Source organism: Serinus canaria, chromosome 3 (assembly GCF_022539315.1).
Source record: "Serinus canaria isolate serCan28SL12 chromosome 3, serCan2020, whole genome shotgun sequence".
NCBI lineage: Eukaryota > Metazoa > Chordata > Aves > Passeriformes > Fringillidae > Serinus > Serinus canaria.
The window spans coordinates 5,047,483-5,066,643 of NC_066316.1; the positions used below are offsets into that span (position 1 = coordinate 5,047,483).

At 50.9% G+C, this 19,161-nt stretch overlaps 1 protein-coding gene across 3 annotated transcripts in view; it reads right to left on the minus strand.

Moving 5' to 3' along the window:
• Positions 1 to 18,923, minus strand: part of KIZ (kizuna centrosomal protein) — a 29,017-nt gene extending 10,094 nt beyond the window's left edge. The window contains exons 1-10 of one of the 3 annotated variants that reach the window (XM_050972623.1): positions 18,664 to 18,923; positions 16,890 to 16,952; positions 15,429 to 15,576; positions 13,459 to 13,551; positions 9,755 to 10,070; positions 8,693 to 8,909; positions 5,227 to 5,361; positions 4,597 to 4,737; positions 3,334 to 3,469; positions 2,470 to 2,614 (exon numbers count right to left, since the gene is read on the minus strand). In XM_050972623.1, the coding sequence (XP_050828580.1) occupies positions 2,470 to 2,614; positions 3,334 to 3,469; positions 4,597 to 4,737; positions 5,227 to 5,361; positions 8,693 to 8,909; positions 9,755 to 10,070; positions 13,459 to 13,551; positions 15,429 to 15,576; positions 16,890 to 16,952; positions 18,664 to 18,923 (1,654 nt within the window). Of the gene's footprint in view, positions 1 to 2,469; positions 2,615 to 3,333; positions 3,470 to 4,596; positions 4,738 to 5,226; positions 5,362 to 8,692; positions 8,910 to 9,754; positions 10,071 to 13,458; positions 13,552 to 15,428; positions 15,577 to 16,889; positions 16,953 to 17,973; positions 18,192 to 18,663 lie in introns of those variants that run through there. The other 2 variants (XM_018918128.3, XM_018918126.3) reach the window with 2 other exon arrangements.
• Positions 18,924 to 19,161: the final 238 nt, after the last annotated feature.

The following is a 19,161-nucleotide window of genomic DNA, read 5'->3' on the forward strand; positions in this document are numbered from 1 at the left end:
AACAATTTCTTTTGCGTCTTCCCCATAAAAAACAAAGCATCCGTGGAGGAGCTGAGAATGAGCCCCGCTCTCCCCCTGTATCCTCACATAACCTGGTACCACAAGAGACTGCTGTTCTGCTGTTATCAGCCAGCTCCTCTCTGGGCCAGCTGTGGACCAGGTACAATCCCTTTAAAGCCCATTATCCACAGGTGGCCTCCCATGAGCTCTGGACAGGGCATTAAAGAACCAACACAAATATTTCTGGAATATTTACAGATATTCAAGAAAATTAATGTTTTGCTTGTCGTTTTATGTAACAGAAGTAAAATAAAAATGAAACAAAACTCCAGAAGCATTTCCAGAGTGCCATCCTAAACACTGCCTGGAAGTGCATCCACACAGCTCTCACAGTGAAGTCAATCAAAAGCCCCAAAAGGCTTCTGGTGTTCCAAACCAACACTTAAAAAATGCAGCAAATACTGAAATTAAAAAAAAAAAATATCAACCCAAATTTGTATCCCTTAAGTTCAGAAAAAGTCATACAGCAAAACAATCATGTATGGATGGCTGTCAAATATCAGTTCATCTAAACCCCTCAAAACAAGTTGTTTGAGCCCAAAAGCCAACACACAAGAGATGTGGCTTCTGTTTTAGGCCTGTAATGACTCCAGAGCCCCGGGGCCACAGCAAATGGTGATGATAAAAGGGAATGAGCAGCTGCCTGGCAGGGAGAGGAGGGGAGGGGAATAAGAAGCCCGCAGAAGATCACGGGCTGAAGATGAATCATGTCTGAAAGGAGCAGCTTGGCTTTCAAGTGAGGTGTGAGAAGCCTCACTCCCAGAGACAGAGGAACAGCAGAGACAGCTCCCTCATAAGGGACGGGCTGGAACTGGAGCTACTGGGTTTGGCTGAGGAGCTTCTTGGCATTTTTACATGCAGGAAGCATTAGCAGTTGCATGTCTGCTCCGTGGGAGAGCCAGGAGAGGTCAGGAAGTCTCTCAGTGATGGCACTGGCTGGAGGGAGCCACTGTTATAAGGTAACTTTGGTACAGGAGGCAGAGAGGAGGCTCCTGGCTGGCACAGGCACAGCTCCTGCCGGGCAGGGATCTGCCCCATGCTTATTCTAATGATCCCCAGTCAATTACTCACGGAAAGAATCAAACCAGCACCCTCTGGAGTTGCCATATAATTACTGGATCTCCACCACAGAGACTGACCCCTGTAACACAGACAGCGGGCCCTGATGGGCTTGCGGAGAGGATATTCACACGGTGAAACGTGGAACATGATTACAAGGAATTAAAGAGGCACCGTGCTCCCCACCTTTGTTTCTGCAACGTGGGCTCTGTGATGTGACATTTAATCTGTGCTCAGGGCGAGCAGCTGGGTTTGCTCCCTCTGAAGTCTCCCGCGGCACGGAGCCGCCGGGGTGTGACTGTATAACCCAGTCGAATGCTGGGCCTGAGGTTAATATGCAGCCACCCCTTCCACCTGTAATGGGAATCTTTCCCACCACACTTTCTTGCCTGCTCTCATCTTCATCCAGCCTGTGACTTCTGGATGTGAACACACCGTAATGAAACCATTTCAAAGCGGCAGCCATCAGACCGGTTTCCTTGCTTTTAAGCCCTACTCCCTTTAATTTCCCACTTTTGTTATCTCTTGTTCATTGATCTAAACTATCCATTACTGCTTATAAAAGCAGTGCCCACTGGGAACTTGCTACCCTGCCTCTCTGTAGCTTCCTCACAAGCCAACCAAATGTCCTGAGGAACTGAAGACCCCTTGGATTTGGGAAACAAACAACCTGCAGCCATGCCTGGTGGCGGTGGCTTGTGCCAGACCCGCTGCAGGAAATTAGCTTAAATCAAAGTCTGGTCGCCTCTGCACACAAGAGTGGCGTGGATTTCGGAGCCTGGAGCAGCCTGTTTGCATTTGCTGTGCAAAGAGCACAGCAGCCTAATTGCCTGCTGCTGCCAGACTCCGATGGAAGAGGTGCTCCAGGAGCAGAGCAAGCGAGCTGCCATTGCTGGAATAACGTATTCCCTCCTTGTGTGAAGGAACCAACTGGGCTGTCCCCGGCACTGGCATGTCCTGAGCTGGGAAACGGCTCTGCACGAACCCTTTCATTTTGGCAATTCCTTCTGCGGTCTGGCTTTGTCACAAGAGGCAGCAAATACATCCCCCAGTTCCTAAATGGGAGATGCTTTGTAAACATGCACACAGAACTCACTGATCTATTTTACAGTGGCCACAGGGCCTGGCCTTTCCTCTCCTGCAGAAAACCCCACCACCACAGGCATCACTTAGTTTGGGAAGCCAGAACCACAAACAATACCAAGATATTGAGGAAAATCCCCCAAATCCATCACAAATGTACATTGATCTACCAGCAGCTACAGCACAGTCCCCTGGGGGTTTGGACAGAACTCCCCTATGTCCAGAGCAGGAACATGGAGTGGCAGCCAGGGCTGGAACACCCCTTACCTGGTTCTTGCTGTGCCAGTTCCCCCTGCTTTCCTTCCCTGCCGTTGGTTGGGATCGATGGCAGGCCGAGAGAGGATTCATCACTCTGGACAGGTGGCTCATCCCCACACTCTCCTGGAAGGGCCTCTCTCAGCACCAGCACAGTCTGAGCATTCAAAACAGAAACAGACACAGCTCCATTATCCTCCCCCTCAAGTGTTTTCCAACATGCATTCAGGCTAATCTACACTCCCAGGATAATCTGCTTTCAGGGTGTTTCTGTTAGATGTTCCACTACCTGACATCTAGGGTCTTCCTCTGGGGCTGGTTTTCAGACAGAAATATGGACTCGAGTCTGTAAAATCTACTCTATGTTCTGCCCTAACTCTCTCACTGTTTAGTAAATCATTGATTAACAGCACAACAAGGGGCTGAGGCACTCGCAGCCTATGGAATACCATTTCTATTGATTTATTTAAATAATTGGCTATAAACTTTTGCATTAACTTAGAAAAACCATGAGTGTGCTACCATTTATAAAATGCTCTGTGTGTCCAGCACCAAACCTCACTCTGCTTTAAAAAAGTCAAAATACATCATTCATGATAAAAAGTCACAGAGAAAGACGAAGATAGAAGCCTCATGATGGTTTGCACCAGAGCAAAGGGGTGAGCTTGTTCCAATGCCTGACTGGCATAAAGGGTGGGAACCTTAAAAAGTCTCTTTTCCTGTGGGATGAAGCACTGGACATATTTCCCTGCGACCCCAGGGCTGGTTAACCACAGACTGCCCGCCCTTGCCCAGACCGCCACAGCCCACCAGGGCACAGCCGCAGTGGTGCAGAGCCTCCAGTGCCCCTGATTTACCCGGGGTGTTAGTGCCCACCTGGCGGTCCTGCTCCTCCTGTCCCAAAGCCAGCAGCTGCTCAAACATCTCTGCCACCTGCTCTGGGAGCTGAACCCGGTGCTGCTTCAGGAACATGCCATGGTGGCTTAGGAGAGTCCGCAGCTCGTCCGTGTCCCTGAGGAACAAACCCTCAGTGAGACACCCCAGACACACGTGCTGGGAAAAGCCACCACCCATCTGGTCCTTAATTCCCACTTTTTCTTTTAAAAATGTTAAAGGTGGAAAATGTAGGAAGCCACTTGTGAGTTTTGCAAGACGGGAAGGGGTGACCACCACCACCACCACCATCATCATCATGCCTGCCCTGTCCTGAGGCTCAGGATCCAAATACACAATCCTGGCCTCACTTACTCCTGGGGGCACAGCCTGGCACCCACTGCCACAAGCTTGTCTTTTGCTCAGAAAGAATAAAAAAGGAAAAGAAAAAAAGCAACTAAGGTGTCTTTTAATGTAGAAAATCTCAATCCTGCAATCCCTTTGTTTGCCAAAGCTGTTTTTTTTCCTGCTGCTCCAGTGAAGTTTCAGAGGAGTGAATTCCAATTAACTCGAGGAGTGTTTGTCCCTAAGAAACCATTCAGGAGACACAAGGAGCTGTTGGTGCCCGCAGGCGTATCAGCCTTGCAAGAGAGGCAGGTACTGCAGAGAGACCCTTCTGCAGCGCTCACAAGTGCCCCGATCCTGCCAGCACTTGAGCACTGCGGAGCCTGCGACAGGGAGGGAGGTCTAGACAGAAGCTAAGCAAGGCAGAATGGAAATTGTTTTCATTCCTGGGTTAAAGAGACCTGAAAAAAAAAAAGTAATTCTCACTTGTCCTTGTGGCATATGCAGGGGAAAAAAAAGCCCATTTTGAATAGCTGCACTTTGTTGTTTTCAAAGGCCACGTGCATCTTCTGTCTCAAACAGAATAATTTCCTTCTCAGAATTACATTTGTCGGCCTTACTTTCAGATCCTGGGAATGGCTAGCTGAGAAGTGTCTGGAGTTCCTGCAATTCCCTGCCTGCCAGAGAGTGGGAGACACTGTGGACCGGATGAGCTGGGGGGACCCTGGGGCTGCCCTGTGGAGCAGGAGTCACTACTGGGGAACGGGAGGGAAATAAATGAACTCCTGAATGCTCCCACTGCACTCTGACGGCTCCGTTTGCCAGTGCTGGCCTGGCTGCCTCAGTGCCAGAGGGGCAGCACAGATCCAGGGCAGAGACAGAGATGTTCCTCAGCCTTGGTGGGTTCTGTGTCCCCCATACCTGGCGTGCTCCTCATCAGCGTTCTCCAGTGGGAGGCTCCCGCTCCGCAGGCGCTGGGACACAGCCTGGAGCTGCCGCAGCACCACGGCTTCCATCACCTCGACGTCGCCCTGAGCCAGCCCGCTGGCCCCAGCACAAGCACTGCAACACAAAGCAGGGGGGACAAGCCCTGTGAGCACAGCCTGTCCCAGCCTGGAGACAGGACAGCCAGGGGACAGCCAGAGGGACAAACAAACATCCGTGGTGCTCTGTGACAGGGAGGTAACACTCAGCACTTGGAATGTACTAGGGGCAGCCACCCAGGGAGAGGGAAGCTGAGCACATCCTTTCCAGTGGCAAGCTGGGGGGCAGGCCTGTTTGGGGCTCCTCTTCCCTAATTCCCGAGGAATCCTCCAATCATCAGCTGCCTGCAAGAGTCTCAGTCTGTGGAGGCTGTGCATCATTGTCAATAAAGTTACCAGCAATTCCTAATTCTGCACCTAGGGGCCCAGAGCCTGAGGAGGGACAGCAAGGGCGCTCTGCCACTGGTTTTGGCAACACCCGAGTTCTGGGGATTCCCTTTGCTCTCTTGCTGCATTTACTGTGTTTTTCTGGCACGGGCCGTTTGTTACCCGGGCTGCACTCACTCACCTGGGCAGCTCCGCTGTCCCCGAGGGCTGGCCCTGGTACAGTGCCCGGTGCCGGGGGCTCGTCCTCTCCACCAGGCCCTCCAGGAGCTGCAGCGCCTGGCAGAGCTCCTGGAGCTCGGCCTGCATCCCACCAGACCTGAGGATGGACAGACAGGGCGGGAGTCACCGACGACATGTGACAGGGCTCGTCAGCGCATTCCCATCGCACCCCTTGGGAAAATAAACAGCTCCGTTTGAGCTTTCCAAAGCCAACGGCAAGAACCACGGTCCCGAGCTCTGTAGGAAGGGGTAGGGGTGGGGAACACACGAGCAAACAAACCATCCAAAAATCAGCCCGGGCTGAGCCGCTGCATGGAAATCACCCCCGTGCCGAGCACTTTAATTCCTTCACCTCCACAAGCGAAACAAATCTGGTGACCACCTACAGGTATGGGGACAGCCCTGGAACCTCAGAGGGGTTTTGATGAAGCTGCACCTCTATAATGATGCAAATGAGGACTTAACCACTGAAACAATGCGGCGGGCTAATCCCGGGACAGAGGTGTAAATGGCTATTCAGGTCCCCGGCTGCCTCTTTGTGGGGCTCCCAGCCCAGGTCTCGCCAGCAATGAACACCGCAGCTGGGGCAAAAGAGAGTTTTCTTTCTTTCTTTCCCCCACATGCAGGAGCTGACATGTTTCCACAGTTAACCCTGGCTTACTCCGCCTCCAGGGAGAAGCTCTGTGCACAAAAACTTGCAGCGTTTGCACACTCGTGCTGAGCTGTGCCCAAAGCTGTGTTTTCCCTCCGAGTGTTGGGCAACAGTGAACAATTAAGTGGGGGCTGCTGTGTCTTTAGTCGAGTTTCCTAGACATTTAATAAGCAAAACAATGCCCGGGAGATCACATAGGCAGTTAAACAGTGCTTTCTCTTTTCCCCCAGCCTTACAAACCCTGTATTCCAGCGGCCGGCTCGTTTCCCATTGTTTTCCTCCCGCTGGGTGGTCCTTCCAGGGTGCCACTCGAGAGGGATACAATAATAAAAAGGGAAGGGGAAGGAAGGGACACCAACATAAAGAAAAACAAAATGTATGACAATCTGCAGCAGGCTACGGATCAGAGGTCAGCAAACAAGAGGTCCTTCTCTTTTACAGGTTGCTTCCTGGAAACAGTCTGATTAAGCTGACAGCTTGAATTATGTGTTACATTTTGTAATGCACAATCCATCTGTGCTAAGTCCTCCTCAATGCAGCTGAAGCAGCACAGGCATTAGCTCTGCCTTTTTCCACCCCCTCAGCTCAGGCCTTAAAATAGTCATCATCTTTCTCCACACTAATTCTCAGAGACCCTCTCCCCCCGCCTCCCACCCCCCGGGTTTAAGCCCTCAAAGAAAGGGCTGGGTGCTGCAGGGAATGGTAAGAGGACACGGAGCCTTTCCCCTTGGATCAGCAGCTCCATGGGAGGGGACACCAGGAGCCTTCATGAGCCCCCGTGGTGCCAGGGGGCTGCTGATAGGAAACTCATCCCAGGCTCTTCCCCTGGGCTGGGTGTGAGAAGGCAGGGGAGCAGCCCCTGATCCTTTGGAACACTGTCCAACAATCACCACAATCACCAATTCTGATAACTGAGGCAACAAAGCTGCAGCACCCTCCTGTGACCTGCAACAAGATGGAAACCTTCTGCTCAATCACCTTTCCCAACAACACCTCCCTTTCCTGACTGCAAAGAAAAGGGAGGAAAAAAACCAAAACTCCTTAAAAAACAGAGACTGGCATCTCTGCAGTAAGACAGGAGAAGCATTTGCTCTAAAGATAAAAATTTGTGGCCTCCTGGCACACAACAAGGACTGGTTTTGCCTCTGGAGTCAGCCATGGTCTCTGCATCTTTCAACACCATCCCTTGTACTCATTTCAGAAAATTCACCAAAAGTGTATGAACAATGCTTCCTTCTGATGCCACAGTGACACTGCTGCAGTGGGAGAGTCCAAGTTACAGATATTTCAACTAAAGGCAACAAATACACAGAATTTGGCGAATTTCAGCACATTTCTTCAGCCAGCACAGGAATTTTGCAAGAGAAAACCACGGGGACTGGAAGGACATCACACGTTGTGAATCCCTGGTGTGACAGAACAGAGGAAGCTGTATCCCATACTTTGTGTAACATGTACAATTGAAATTCATGCACTAATCAGCTGCAAGCTTTTCCACAAGATTTTTGGCCAATTAATTTTGCAAGGCTCGAGTGTGCACGCTGCATTCCAGGTGCCTTGCAAAGCCCACCTGGCTGTAAGCACAACAAGGGAACGGCTCCTGCTGGTGGATCTGCCTTTTCATTTCCAGGTAAAGCAAATTAAAACCTGTATCTTTTCTGCAGCACCAGCAAACAGTGGTGATCCCACTTCCATGGCCTTGAGAAGCAAAGGCATTCAGCTTGGCACAACGGGAGGAGAGCTCTGTGCTGCGGTTCCAGCCGTGCACTGGGGACAATGCAGGTGCTCAAACCTTGTGCATTAATTTCCCCGGGCCTCAAGAGCTGCTCCGTGTCTCATCAGGCACTGCACAGCAAGGCCTTGCAGGGGAGGGAACACAAGGTTAAGCTGCTGGTGCTGGGGTCGGCTCTGACTCCTCTCACAGAGACAGGCACTGGTGCTCTTGCCTGCTCTGCTGTGATTAACAGGTGGGATACAAAGGGAGGACGGGGGAAAGCTTTTTACATGTAAATCAGATGATGTTTCCATAGTGAGCAACAGCCCGATGCAAATAGGAAAGGATAAAGTTACAGAAGTTTCTGCCATGGCCCCATTTCTGCTCAGGTGTCAAGACCCAAACCAGCACTGACATCAGCATCACCACAACATGCCCAGGAACAGAATTAACAGATTTAACAACCAAGATGGGAAAACCACACCAACTGGAAGAAGAGAACTCCTTCTGCAAGAGCACTTGTTCTCCAGGGGTAAAAGCACTGTTTCCTTTGCACGACATCCCACTACAGACCTGCCAGTCCTCCTGGGTGAACTGGGCCAGCTCTGGGGACCATCTTGCCGTGAGCACTGCCCCACCAAGACAGGGATGCACTTCCCTGTCTCATGAGGGCGTTGCGGGGCTGAAAATCCTGCCGTGAGGATTTAGCCCGATGCTCTGGTGCTGCATTTGCTGGCCACAAAATCCTGCAGCAGAGGATGGGCCCTGTGTCTGCAGCGCACTGTCCTCGTCCTCTCTTACTCTATTTCCAAACAAAATGTTCAACCAGTGGAAGTTTTACCAAGTAGAATTCCAAGACTGGAGTAAGATTTCTGTACATTTAAAGAACATCATCTGCATTTTAGTAACAAATCCTTCACTTGCCAGTTCTGACCCCACTGAGGTGCCCGAAGTCCCTGAATGCCCAGGGCAGGTGCAAGGTACTAAAGGACAGGGGAGAACATGGTGTGAGCTTCAGTGCCCTGACCAGCCCAGCTGACCCAGGAAACAGGGAGGTGGTACCTGTGGGGTGCTGAGCTGTCCAAGGGCTCCTCCTGGGCCGCAGGAGGGTTTGGTGGAGGCAGCAGGGAGCACTCTGGAGCCCGGGCATCCCTGCCCTGCTCCTGCCGCAGGCTGGGAATGCTTGGCCTCTCCTCCTCCTCAGCACCAGCAGGGACCAGGAGCTTGGCACTGCTGCCTTCCCTGTGAGCCCACCAGCTGCTCAGGCTAGGCTTTGCCCCTGTAATAACAATAAAAAATAATCCATCAAAGATATAAAACCTGTAATTATTCTTCAGAGTAGCTCACAGTGTAGGGACTGAAATCAAGCTTACATACATTGTTCACCCTGTGTAAGAGAGCATCCATCCATCCATCCATCCATCCATCCATCCATCCATCCATCCATCCATCCATCCATCCATCCATCCATCCATCCATCCAGCCATCCATCCATCCATCCATCCATCCATCCATCCATCCATCCATCCATCCATCCATCCATCCATCCATCCATCCACCCACCCACCCACCCACCCACCCCTCTTTTTCTGTGGGCTTCCCTGCCTTCAGCCCCTGTCCTTCCACACTCCTCTCACAAGGGGGAGTCCAGAGAGGCTGCAGCCTTTGGGGTTTGGGAACAAACCAGGCACTTCTCAGAAACTGCCTCGGCACAGAGACCAGCTACCTGACCAAATCAGCTGTGGGGGAATCAACCAGCTATTGTGCACCTGCTCTGAGGGAGAAGGCAATCAGACTGTCCCAGAAGTGACTCCTCTGGTGAAGCAGTTTCACATTACACTGCTTCACACGAGGCTCAGACAACCCAGGGCCTCTGTGGGCACAGCAGTGAAGAAATCTTCCCTCACAGTGCCCCTGACCAGGATCAGCACCCAGTGCATCCTTCCCTGTCCTGCTGAGCAGCCTGGGAGGAAATGGAGCCAAAAGAAGAAAGGAACAAAGAGAGAAAAAAGGAGTAAGAGCCACCACACCCCAAGCCCAGTGCCAGAGGGGCAGGAGGAGCAGCAGCTGTGGGCAGGCTCTGCCTGGGGTGGAGGCATATAGGGACACACACCACTGCCATACCTGGAACACTTCCTGGCCTCAGGAGGGCTGCTTTGGCACCAGAAGCTGAGGTGAGCTGCTCAGAGCCTTCCTCACTGGCAGCCAGGTCCCCGTGTCCCGCTGCTCCCTCCTCACTCTCTCCATCAGCGCTGCCGGTGTCGGGACCGAGCCCATCAGGGGATGGGGAGAGCAGAGGGGGCTCCTGCTGAGAGCCCAAACCTCCTGTGGCCAAGGCTGCTGATGTGGGGCAGCCCAGCAAGGCTGCTGCTGGATAGCCCACTTCTCCTGGCACGGCTGCATTGGTGCCAATTCCCACCTGTCCTCCGGCCTGCAGCACCTGAAACACACAGTGGGACATGGCTGAAGGAGACAGACAGGAGACAAACTGTGTGTGGCAGCTTCTTCAGGGTGGTATGCTGGGCTCTGAAAAGTGTCACAGAATTCAAGACTTTGCTGTAGCATTATTACACAACCCCTGGCACACAGAGTGTGAAATGAGGGCCCAGGCCTGCATTAAAGCTCCATGAGCCAAAACATCCGATGGCAGAAGCTGCCTGCACCCCCAGCCCAGCCAAAAGGGACCCCCACACACCAAGCACTCAAACCCATCTAAATGGTGACTGGATTTTACAGAATCAAACCTTTGGGATTAGGATCCTACATAGGTTTGGAGACCCTGGACCAAAGCACCACATTTAGAGTTGCCCACAAGGCTCAGAGGAACCATCGTGTTCCATGTGTGAATAACTCAGCAGATCCAGCTTCCCTCACACCACAGAACGAGGCAAAACTCAGTTTCACTGTCTGCCTCCTGCTCTTCCCATGGCAGTGACATGGCCTTTCCCACCAGGTGACATGGGACATGGAGCAGACACATTTTGAATGGCTCTTTCCTCTGAGGACTGTTGAACTTGCACAAAACCAGCTCCAGGCTACAACCACTCTGCTGCTAAATCCCTTTGTTTTAACACTTGCCTTTTCTCCTTTGCAAACCTACTCAAGCAGGACAATTTAGGAGGAGTGGCTGCTGTAGGGTCATGGCCAGCTTGTGCAAAGCCAAAATTAGCCACCGTAATGCCACTGTTCACACTGAGCAGAGCTTCCTCTCCAGCCCCAAATTCCAGCAGCACAATTTGCAGTCACCTCCACACCTCTCCCATCTCTTTCACTGCCTGACCTCTTCCTCCCACACCAAGTCAGCTGCCAAGCCCAGTTGAAAGGAAACAAAGGCATCTTGTCTGCTCTGTGACTAAGGTTCCTTAAAAAAGCTCAAATTCCATGTAACAAGGAGCAGAACAAAAAGCCATGAAGTCATTTTAAGCAGTAGTAAAGGTTTGCCACTCAGATTAAGTTCACAGCTTATTCCATCAGCACTGCTCTCAGGTTCCTCCTAATTACTTCTCAGGCGTGGGATTTGGTGCTTTCAAATGCCTCCTGCCAGTCCTGCACGGTGTTGGCAGCTCCTGGACGCAGTGTTCCAAAACAAATGGATTTCAAACAGGCACAGGCACAGCACATTCCTATCAATCCCTTTCCCCGGAAAGGGACTCTGCCACCCACAGGTGTTCCTGGGAGGTTCCAGCATACCCAAGTCCAAAAATCTTCTGAAGGCTCCAAGGAAGGGATTCCAAGCTGACTTCCCAGCACAGAGGATCCAGGAGCCTGGGCTGTACAGCTCTGCCAGCTGGGAAGGAGCTCTTCAGTGTGGGACTTCTGAACTTCAAGACTCCCCTTCACACTGGGAGCCCAAAAGGGCACATTTCCCATGGCTCAGGAACGTGCCAGGCATTCCTGAAGGTGTTTCAGCACTGGGATACTGCCCATCTGTAGAAGGCTGGTTCTGGGATTGCCCTCCTGGGTCCTCAAGGCCCAGAGGTGACCCCCCCAAGATGTCACTGAGGAAGTCATCACACAGTCACTGCACCCCAACCAGCCTGAAGGAAGCCACCCCTATCCCAGGGCTGGGAAATAAAACCAGTTCCACAAGGTGTATCCCGGACATCCCATGTGCTGACTGCACACTCGCTGTGACTGACTCTGTGCCACATCACTGAGAACAAACTCCTGTGCTTTGGACAGAAGAGCCAGCACATTTGAAGAAAAAAAAAAAAAAAAAAAACAAACAGAATTAAGAGCTGAAACACACCCCAGGGACATGGCAAAAATGCACAATGTATCCGAAGTTACCTCTGTTTCCTAGGAGGGAGATGAGGAGGAGGAGGAGGAGGAAGAGGATGGGGGATTAAGGAATCCACAATCCACTCCATTATTATACACAAATTGACATTTTTGGGTACACACCACACTGCCACAGTGCCAAAAACCTGCCCACTGTTTTTCAACCCTCAAGTCACAGCACAAGCTTTTGATGCTCTAGTACTGATGACAACTTTTCCATCAGCTGGAAATCCCATCTCCCACACTGCTTGCCCTAATTGGACAGCTCACATTCCAAAACAAACTCGCCTTTTCCCACAACACCTCCCAGTTCAAACCACAATTTGCACCCCACCACAGGCCTGCCTATATAGGTCAAGGCTGCTAGGCTTCACTGCTTTGTGTATTACAGTTTAAAGAACGCTCTAAATTCAAGGTTTTTAACTTTTTAATCTATGGGGAAAACTTCCTATAAACTCAGATTAACGACTGCTAATGCACTGAAGAAAGGAAACCAAAAACCTTCCTCCTACTATAAAAACAAAATAGTGTGGCCTCTGTTTCTTTTCTGATAAGAGTCTTAAATACCAAACATTTAACTGCATAATAACATTCCCTGGCAGCCAGCAGCCTGCTTAGCAGATACATAAAGCAGGTAAAAGGGGAAAAAGTTAATTTCTTGGCTGAATGATTCCATCGGTAGCTATAGGGCAAACTAGAAAGTCTTTTAGTAAAGTAGCAGTTGATTCTTCTATCAATCTGCAGCACACACACTCTTCCAAGGAATGCATTAAATATGAAAATCATATCCCGTTATCATCTGTTCCCAGCTTTCAGCCCAGTAAGCTTTCCTTAATGAATGCTGTAGCCTAAGGGACGCGCGTGCTGCCGGCTCCTCGGAATAATGGAGTGATGCTCCCGTCCTGCCTATTCCGGCGCCGCCTGGCTGAGGGGCTTCCACACACAGTCACAAGTGACTACTCTTGCCAGCATGCTCCAAGTTATTACAAGATGTTTTTAGACATTTCATCTAAAAGAGCTTTGCTGCTTTTAGTGGAGAAAACAGCTCTGGTCTTGAACTGTATCATTTATATGGAGATAGGAGGAGGGATTAGGAGCCTGCATTACTGCAGATATATGGCAGCAGATATTTAAGTATTCCTTGTCAGTCTTTTTGTCTGTTCCTTAGATATGCAATCTCCTTCTGCTCCTTCCGAGGAAAGGTCAAAACACACAAAATTATAAACACAGCACACGGCTCCTCAGCTGCAGCTCTGCAAATATCCCTCATTAGGAACATTTCCTCCTCGGTCACGACCATCTCCACACCATCCAGCACAGGAATTATAAAAGCCAACAAGAAGACGTGCGCAAACAGTCAGAGGTATTTTTTTTAATTCCGGCTCTCTGGATGAAACTATTGCACTTTTTGCCCAGGTGGTTCTCCTTCTCCCAGGTGCTACACACAATTTCACACTGCACGTGCCAGCACCGCGATCCCCACGGAAAGGCTGCGCAACTCCGAGGAGAGCACGGCCTTGGAATAAATCCCATTTCCCCCCCATTACCTGTTTGCTGGGTCCTTCCTTCTTGTCACCTCCTGCTGACAAGCTGCCCTCTCGAAGGGATAACAGGTTTTTAATTTCCCTTCCATACCGCTCCTAAAAGGGAACAAAGCCGTCACACAAAACTGGAGGCTGAACAACCCCCCCAACCCAAGGGATGCCCCTTTGCAAAACGTGCACCTTTAAATGCAAAGCCCCCACAGCCTTTTCAACTCAGACTATATTTAAAAGCATGGATCTCATTTGCTCCTCATTTTTCTGCTCCCCTGCCCAGGCAGCGTGGCCTGTACACAATCTGCTGCAGGGCTTTCATACACATTTATTCATGCCCATCATTTAGAATCCCACAGAACAGCAATAACTTGTTGGCTCATATTTATTGTATTTATTGCATCCCAACCAGCACCTGTAGCACCCAAGTACTGCTGCTGCCCCCAGACAATGACTCTTTGGGATGTGTTTTTCACACCCCATCTTACGACTGGCTAGGCTGTTGTAAGGAACCACCCCTGGCAGAATTTCCAGACAGCAGCCCGGCAGGGAAGGCTCCATGCCGGCTGCTCCAAACGTGGCTTGCCGCACTCTGGGGTTTATTGGAGCAGCGCTGGGCAGCACCTGCAATTAATCCTGCGTGCTCCTAACTGCAGCCCTCAGCAGCAGCAGCAGCACACTGAGGCTGAAAGCCCTGCAGGAACGGGTGTGGGAATGAATCCTTCACACAATTAACCTGCCCGCCTCTGCCCTTCGCTCAGGCAGCGGCTCAGTTCCCAGGTAGGAGCTGCTCAGGAAACTTGAATTTTAGGGAACAAAACCTCACCATGTGAGGAGCTGAGATGCTCAAAAGAAACTCAGATGTAACTCCTGGATTTTGCTGAAAGCTGAAGTGAATTTATTTATATTCCTAAAAATTACTGACCAAACACAGGGAGCAAAAGTGCATCTTTCAGAAACAAAAGGAGTTTTGTGAGCTACAGCCATGTAATAAATGTGCACAGAGTTGTGATAAAGCACTCCTAAAGGGCATTCTCTATGGAAAAAAAAGGAGAGAAAACAGCAATAATTTCTTTCTGTGCACTCCCATGATAGATTAAATGATTGCATGCTCCATAACTCTCCTGCTCTCCATAACTAACACGGAGGAGATGTCATTTGTTCAGCAGCTCTGAAAAGTAACTGTAACTCGGCAAAGATAAAATGGATGGCACAGGAACACCAAAATGGAAGGACTGAACAAAAACCCCATGTGCAGCTTGACCTGTGTGTGGCACTGGGACTGGGATTTGCAGCAGGTGTCAGAACCACCAGCCTTGACACTGGGCAGACTGGTGTGCATTTTTTGAGGAGAAAAATCCCCTTCAAAACAGCAGGGGAAAGCTGGCACTGCAGCACAGCCCCCCTCCTGCTCTGCTTCAAGTAACAAGTAAAAATCAGAGGCAGGGAATTGCAAACCCCAGGGACAGGTTCTGAATTCTGGGATACTCCACTGCAGCCAGGAAAAGATGTTCTGGGAATGTCACCAGATCTCACAGGCTACTGCTGCACGAGGAATAAACACAGCCAAGTCTTTCTGAGGAGTGCCATTGCTCTTAGAAAGCAGGAATGAACTCATTTCCCTCCCAGACTGTGCTCCCTCAAACACCTGGCTCCACACATCAGTGGCATAAGGAGACGTTGCAATTTCATTTTTAAAAATCTGGAATCATCACTTTGCAACATCTCAAACTGTACTTTAGGGAAAAACAACAACAACAACAACAACAACAACAATAATAATAATAATAATAATAATGTGATTCACAAAACCTCAGGGCTTGGCTTTTTCTTTCATCATCTGTTGAATCAGGGGTACTTCAGACCTGTCCTACAACCTGAAATACAGACCCTGATCGAGTTTGCTTCCAGCTCTAGGACATACCAGGAGATTCCTGCACAACAACAGCAAACACCCATGACCAAGTCTTATAGGAAGTTACTTCCATCTTCCAGATGCTCTCCCAGCCTGTGGTTTCCATGTGAGCCTCCAGCTGCAGGAATTCCCGGCGCAGGGCCTGGTTCCGGTGCAGGGCCAGCTGCTGCCGTGCTGACACTGCTTCCAGGTGCCTCTGCAGCTTCTGCCTCGCTCTGCAGGGCAAAGAACAGGCACTTAAAGGTGTGAAAATAAACCAAAAGCATCCATCACAATCACTCTGCCTCAGGCACACACACCAATACTGCGGGGGAGCTGCCCCAGACACCACGAAGGAGAAGACTCGTTCTTCTGCACACCTACATTTATATAAGTATATATGTGCCACTTATCTGCAGGTGTACGCAGGTGCTTTGGTGTTCCAAAGGGTAAACACATTAAAAATCTCCTGTAACTGTGTTTTAAATGAATTATGTGTCAGTCACTCCTATCCCATTAAATCAAAATGAAAACTAGCAGAGGAATGCGTTCTGAAAGTCACCCAAGCGGGAACAGCGAAGCTGCGGCTTCACAGCTGCCTAAATCCATGGTGCACCAAGAGGGGCACTGGAAATCCAACCCAGTTCTCTCCCACCTACAAACCAGATTCCCTTTCCTGATGCCAGGCCTCCTTCCTGATGTGCCTCCAGGGCAGCCACACGGCATTAATGCCAACACAGGGAAATGGGCACCCAGAGATGCCCCTGGCTCACAGCTCCACTTCAGCCAGGAGGGAAACTGCAACCCAAAGCCCCCAAGATGTTCAGAGAAACTGCAGCTCTAAACCTGTTAGATTAAACCAAATCCAATAAAAACAGGAAACAAAGTACATGTGATGCTGCCCCACCTGTCCAGATATTTTTTCTTTAATTTGTATCTGCATTTTCTGCCCCTTTCAGAAGAGGGGTTCCCACAGCACCCAGCACTCGGCCCCTGGAGCTTTACAGAACACCTCTGAGGAAAGGCATGGAACATTGGATGACACTTCTCAGTCCTGTCTGGTTGTTGGGACTTTTGGACTTTTTTTTTTTTTTTGCTTTGGTTTGCTGTTTAGGGTTTGGGTTTGTTGGGGTTTTTTTGTACAGCCTGTCCATGCAATTTATATTAAATAGACACTGCAGAAAAAAATCCAAAGAGCAGGACCAGAACCTGGAATATCCCCTAGGGCTTCTTAAGGCTTTCAACCTTCTAAGACCCTGGGATTCTCCAGCATGGACTAGGCTGTGGTGATTTTGTAAAAACAGGATAAAGCCAACCTGCATGTTGGTTATTCCCAAGATTTTAGTATCCACAGAATGAGGCATTTATGTTACTGCTGCAGCCCTTTCATCAATAACTTGAAGACATGAATTTTGCATTACTCTTAACATGAATATAAATGTATTATTACTGAAAAACCTTCGAGACAACATTCTAAAGGCATTCCAAGATAACTAAACCTTTGTCACTAAAATAAAGTAACCCCTAAGAAGCTTTTAAACAGGCTTACAGGTGTGGATCAGCCATGGTGTATTCCATTCTCTGCCTTCCTAATTCCAGCCTTCTGGCTTCACTGGAAGAAAACAACACACAGTGAGATAAAAGTACTTCACCACCTGAGGTCTTCAAACATCAGAACTAAGGGGTTTTGCAGAGCACAGCCCTTGCTGAGCAGAGAGGTCAGATTTGCTGGGAGTTAGTTACAGACTCATCTGCCAGCCCAGCTCTGAACAACTCCAAACTTTCACCCCTCTCTCTCTGTTCCTCACTGGAGCAAGGTTGCTGGCAAGGGAAGAGATGCCTGAACATCCACATGGGACCCACCAAATCAGCCAGAGACCCCAGACAGCCCAGGAAGGGCTCTGAACCCCACAATGGGTAGTTCCCAAGCCCACCCCTCCCCTTCTTGCCCCACAATCCCACAGCAGACTCACTTCCATGCAAGGAACAGCTGGCTGGAGCTGTTCCCAGGACAGCTGCCCTGAACCTGCCACAGGGATGGCTTAGAGCACACTCCCAAAACCCCTCCCAGCTCACAGATCCCACGTGCCAGCCAAGTATTTTATTCAGGAACTGAACTTGAAAGCAAGCTCATATTTCCCTCCTGGCATCCAAGCCAGGTCCATCCAGAGGCAGGTGAGCCCCACTTGCAGCACTGCTGCGGGAACAAGTGTCCAGCAGGAATCCTGGTGGTGCTGAGAGCCTGTGGAGCCATCAGAACTGCCCAGAGCAGTGCCAAACCACAAAGTCACCCACACCTCTCCCAAAGCCATCCCATAGGGAAGGTGCTTTTGGGAACAGAGTAAAGCTGCCATTATTGGATAGCTCCAAATTGCACCTGAGGATGAACAACTGTGTCCTGAGGGAAAAACTGAAAATAACCAAGAGAGGCTTCCAGCAGACTCTCACTGCAAACCCCGCCACAAGCAAAGCCAAGTGCCTCTTCAGAAACAGCATCAGCTTGTCATTAGGCAGCAAAGGGGACATCACACATCCCAACACGTCTTGGCACACTTTTTCGTGGATTTGGGCTCCCCCTACACACACAGACACCCCTTCACAATTTCCCTGCAGAGAAGGGAGAGAGGAAAAACCTTTCCTGCCGCTCTTCCTGGAGATCAAGGCGTCCCTTTAAGGCATGTGATCCTGGCAGCGCCTGGAGCAGGATTAGGGCTGCGTGTCATGTGCACAATTTAACAGCCACGCTCCATCTGGGATCTCATCCCTTCAATTTCCTCTTACGCCACGGACAGCCAAGCACACGCAGATTTCAAGATCCTGTTTTTACACTTCTCCAAGTAATTTTCCTGCCTCAGTGGAGAACACCGATATCCTAAGGGATGAAGAAGCCCGTGGATGTGATCTGATGTGTGCTCTGATCCCGTTTCCCACTCCCCCATCCCGCACACTGCGTTCCTCAGCTCCCCAGAGCCCATTCCCTCCCCTCCAGCGAGGGTTTTCAGTTTCTTCTCTTGCAGCACCCCACTGGCCAGCCCGCAGCAGCCACTCAGGGATACCCCGGGAAGGTCTCCTGGGGCAGGCACGGCAAACAAACCCCCGAGCACGGGGCACTGCCAAGTGCGGGCTGGACACGGGCCCGGCGCCAGGAAACAAACCCCGGCCCGCAGAGCCTGAGAGGCGATTTAAAGTCCAGCCACACGTCCCGGGGTGCTCCCTCGGTCAGGAGCAGAATCTCTGCTGACTGACTTCCCAGCCCCTCCAGAACTTACATATCGAAGGGGAAAATAAAAAGGATGAGAACAAGGGAGGGAACCGAACCCCACTCACCCCGCGGGAGGACCCGGCTCACCTGGCGCGGGGCGGCGGGCACGGAGGTGCCCATCCCGGCGGAACCGGTGCCCGGGGGCGGTCTCAGAGGCCCCGATCCTGGTGCTGATCCCGGTGCCGTTCCCGATCCCGGTGCCGTTCCCGATCCCGGCGCCGTTCCCGATCCCGGTGGCCCCGCGCGGTTTCCGCCGGTGCCCACGTGCGGCTCCCGCCGTGCCCCGCGCGGGACCCCGGAAGTGCCGCCCCGCGTTGCCATGGGGACGGACGGGCGCGGCCTGCGCCGCCCAGAGGCGCTCTGGAAGCCTTGAAGATTTTTTTCCCCCCCTTTTTTTGTAAATAATTATTTATCGTCAGCCCATCTCTCACCACCACGTTGTTACCGCAGGTGTTGAGCCCCCGGCTTGGTGCTGGAGGGCACCTGGGGCGACGCAGGATCCATGTCGCTGGAAAAGGGGGAAATTTGCGAGGCGCCAATCCAAAAAATAACCGGGAGC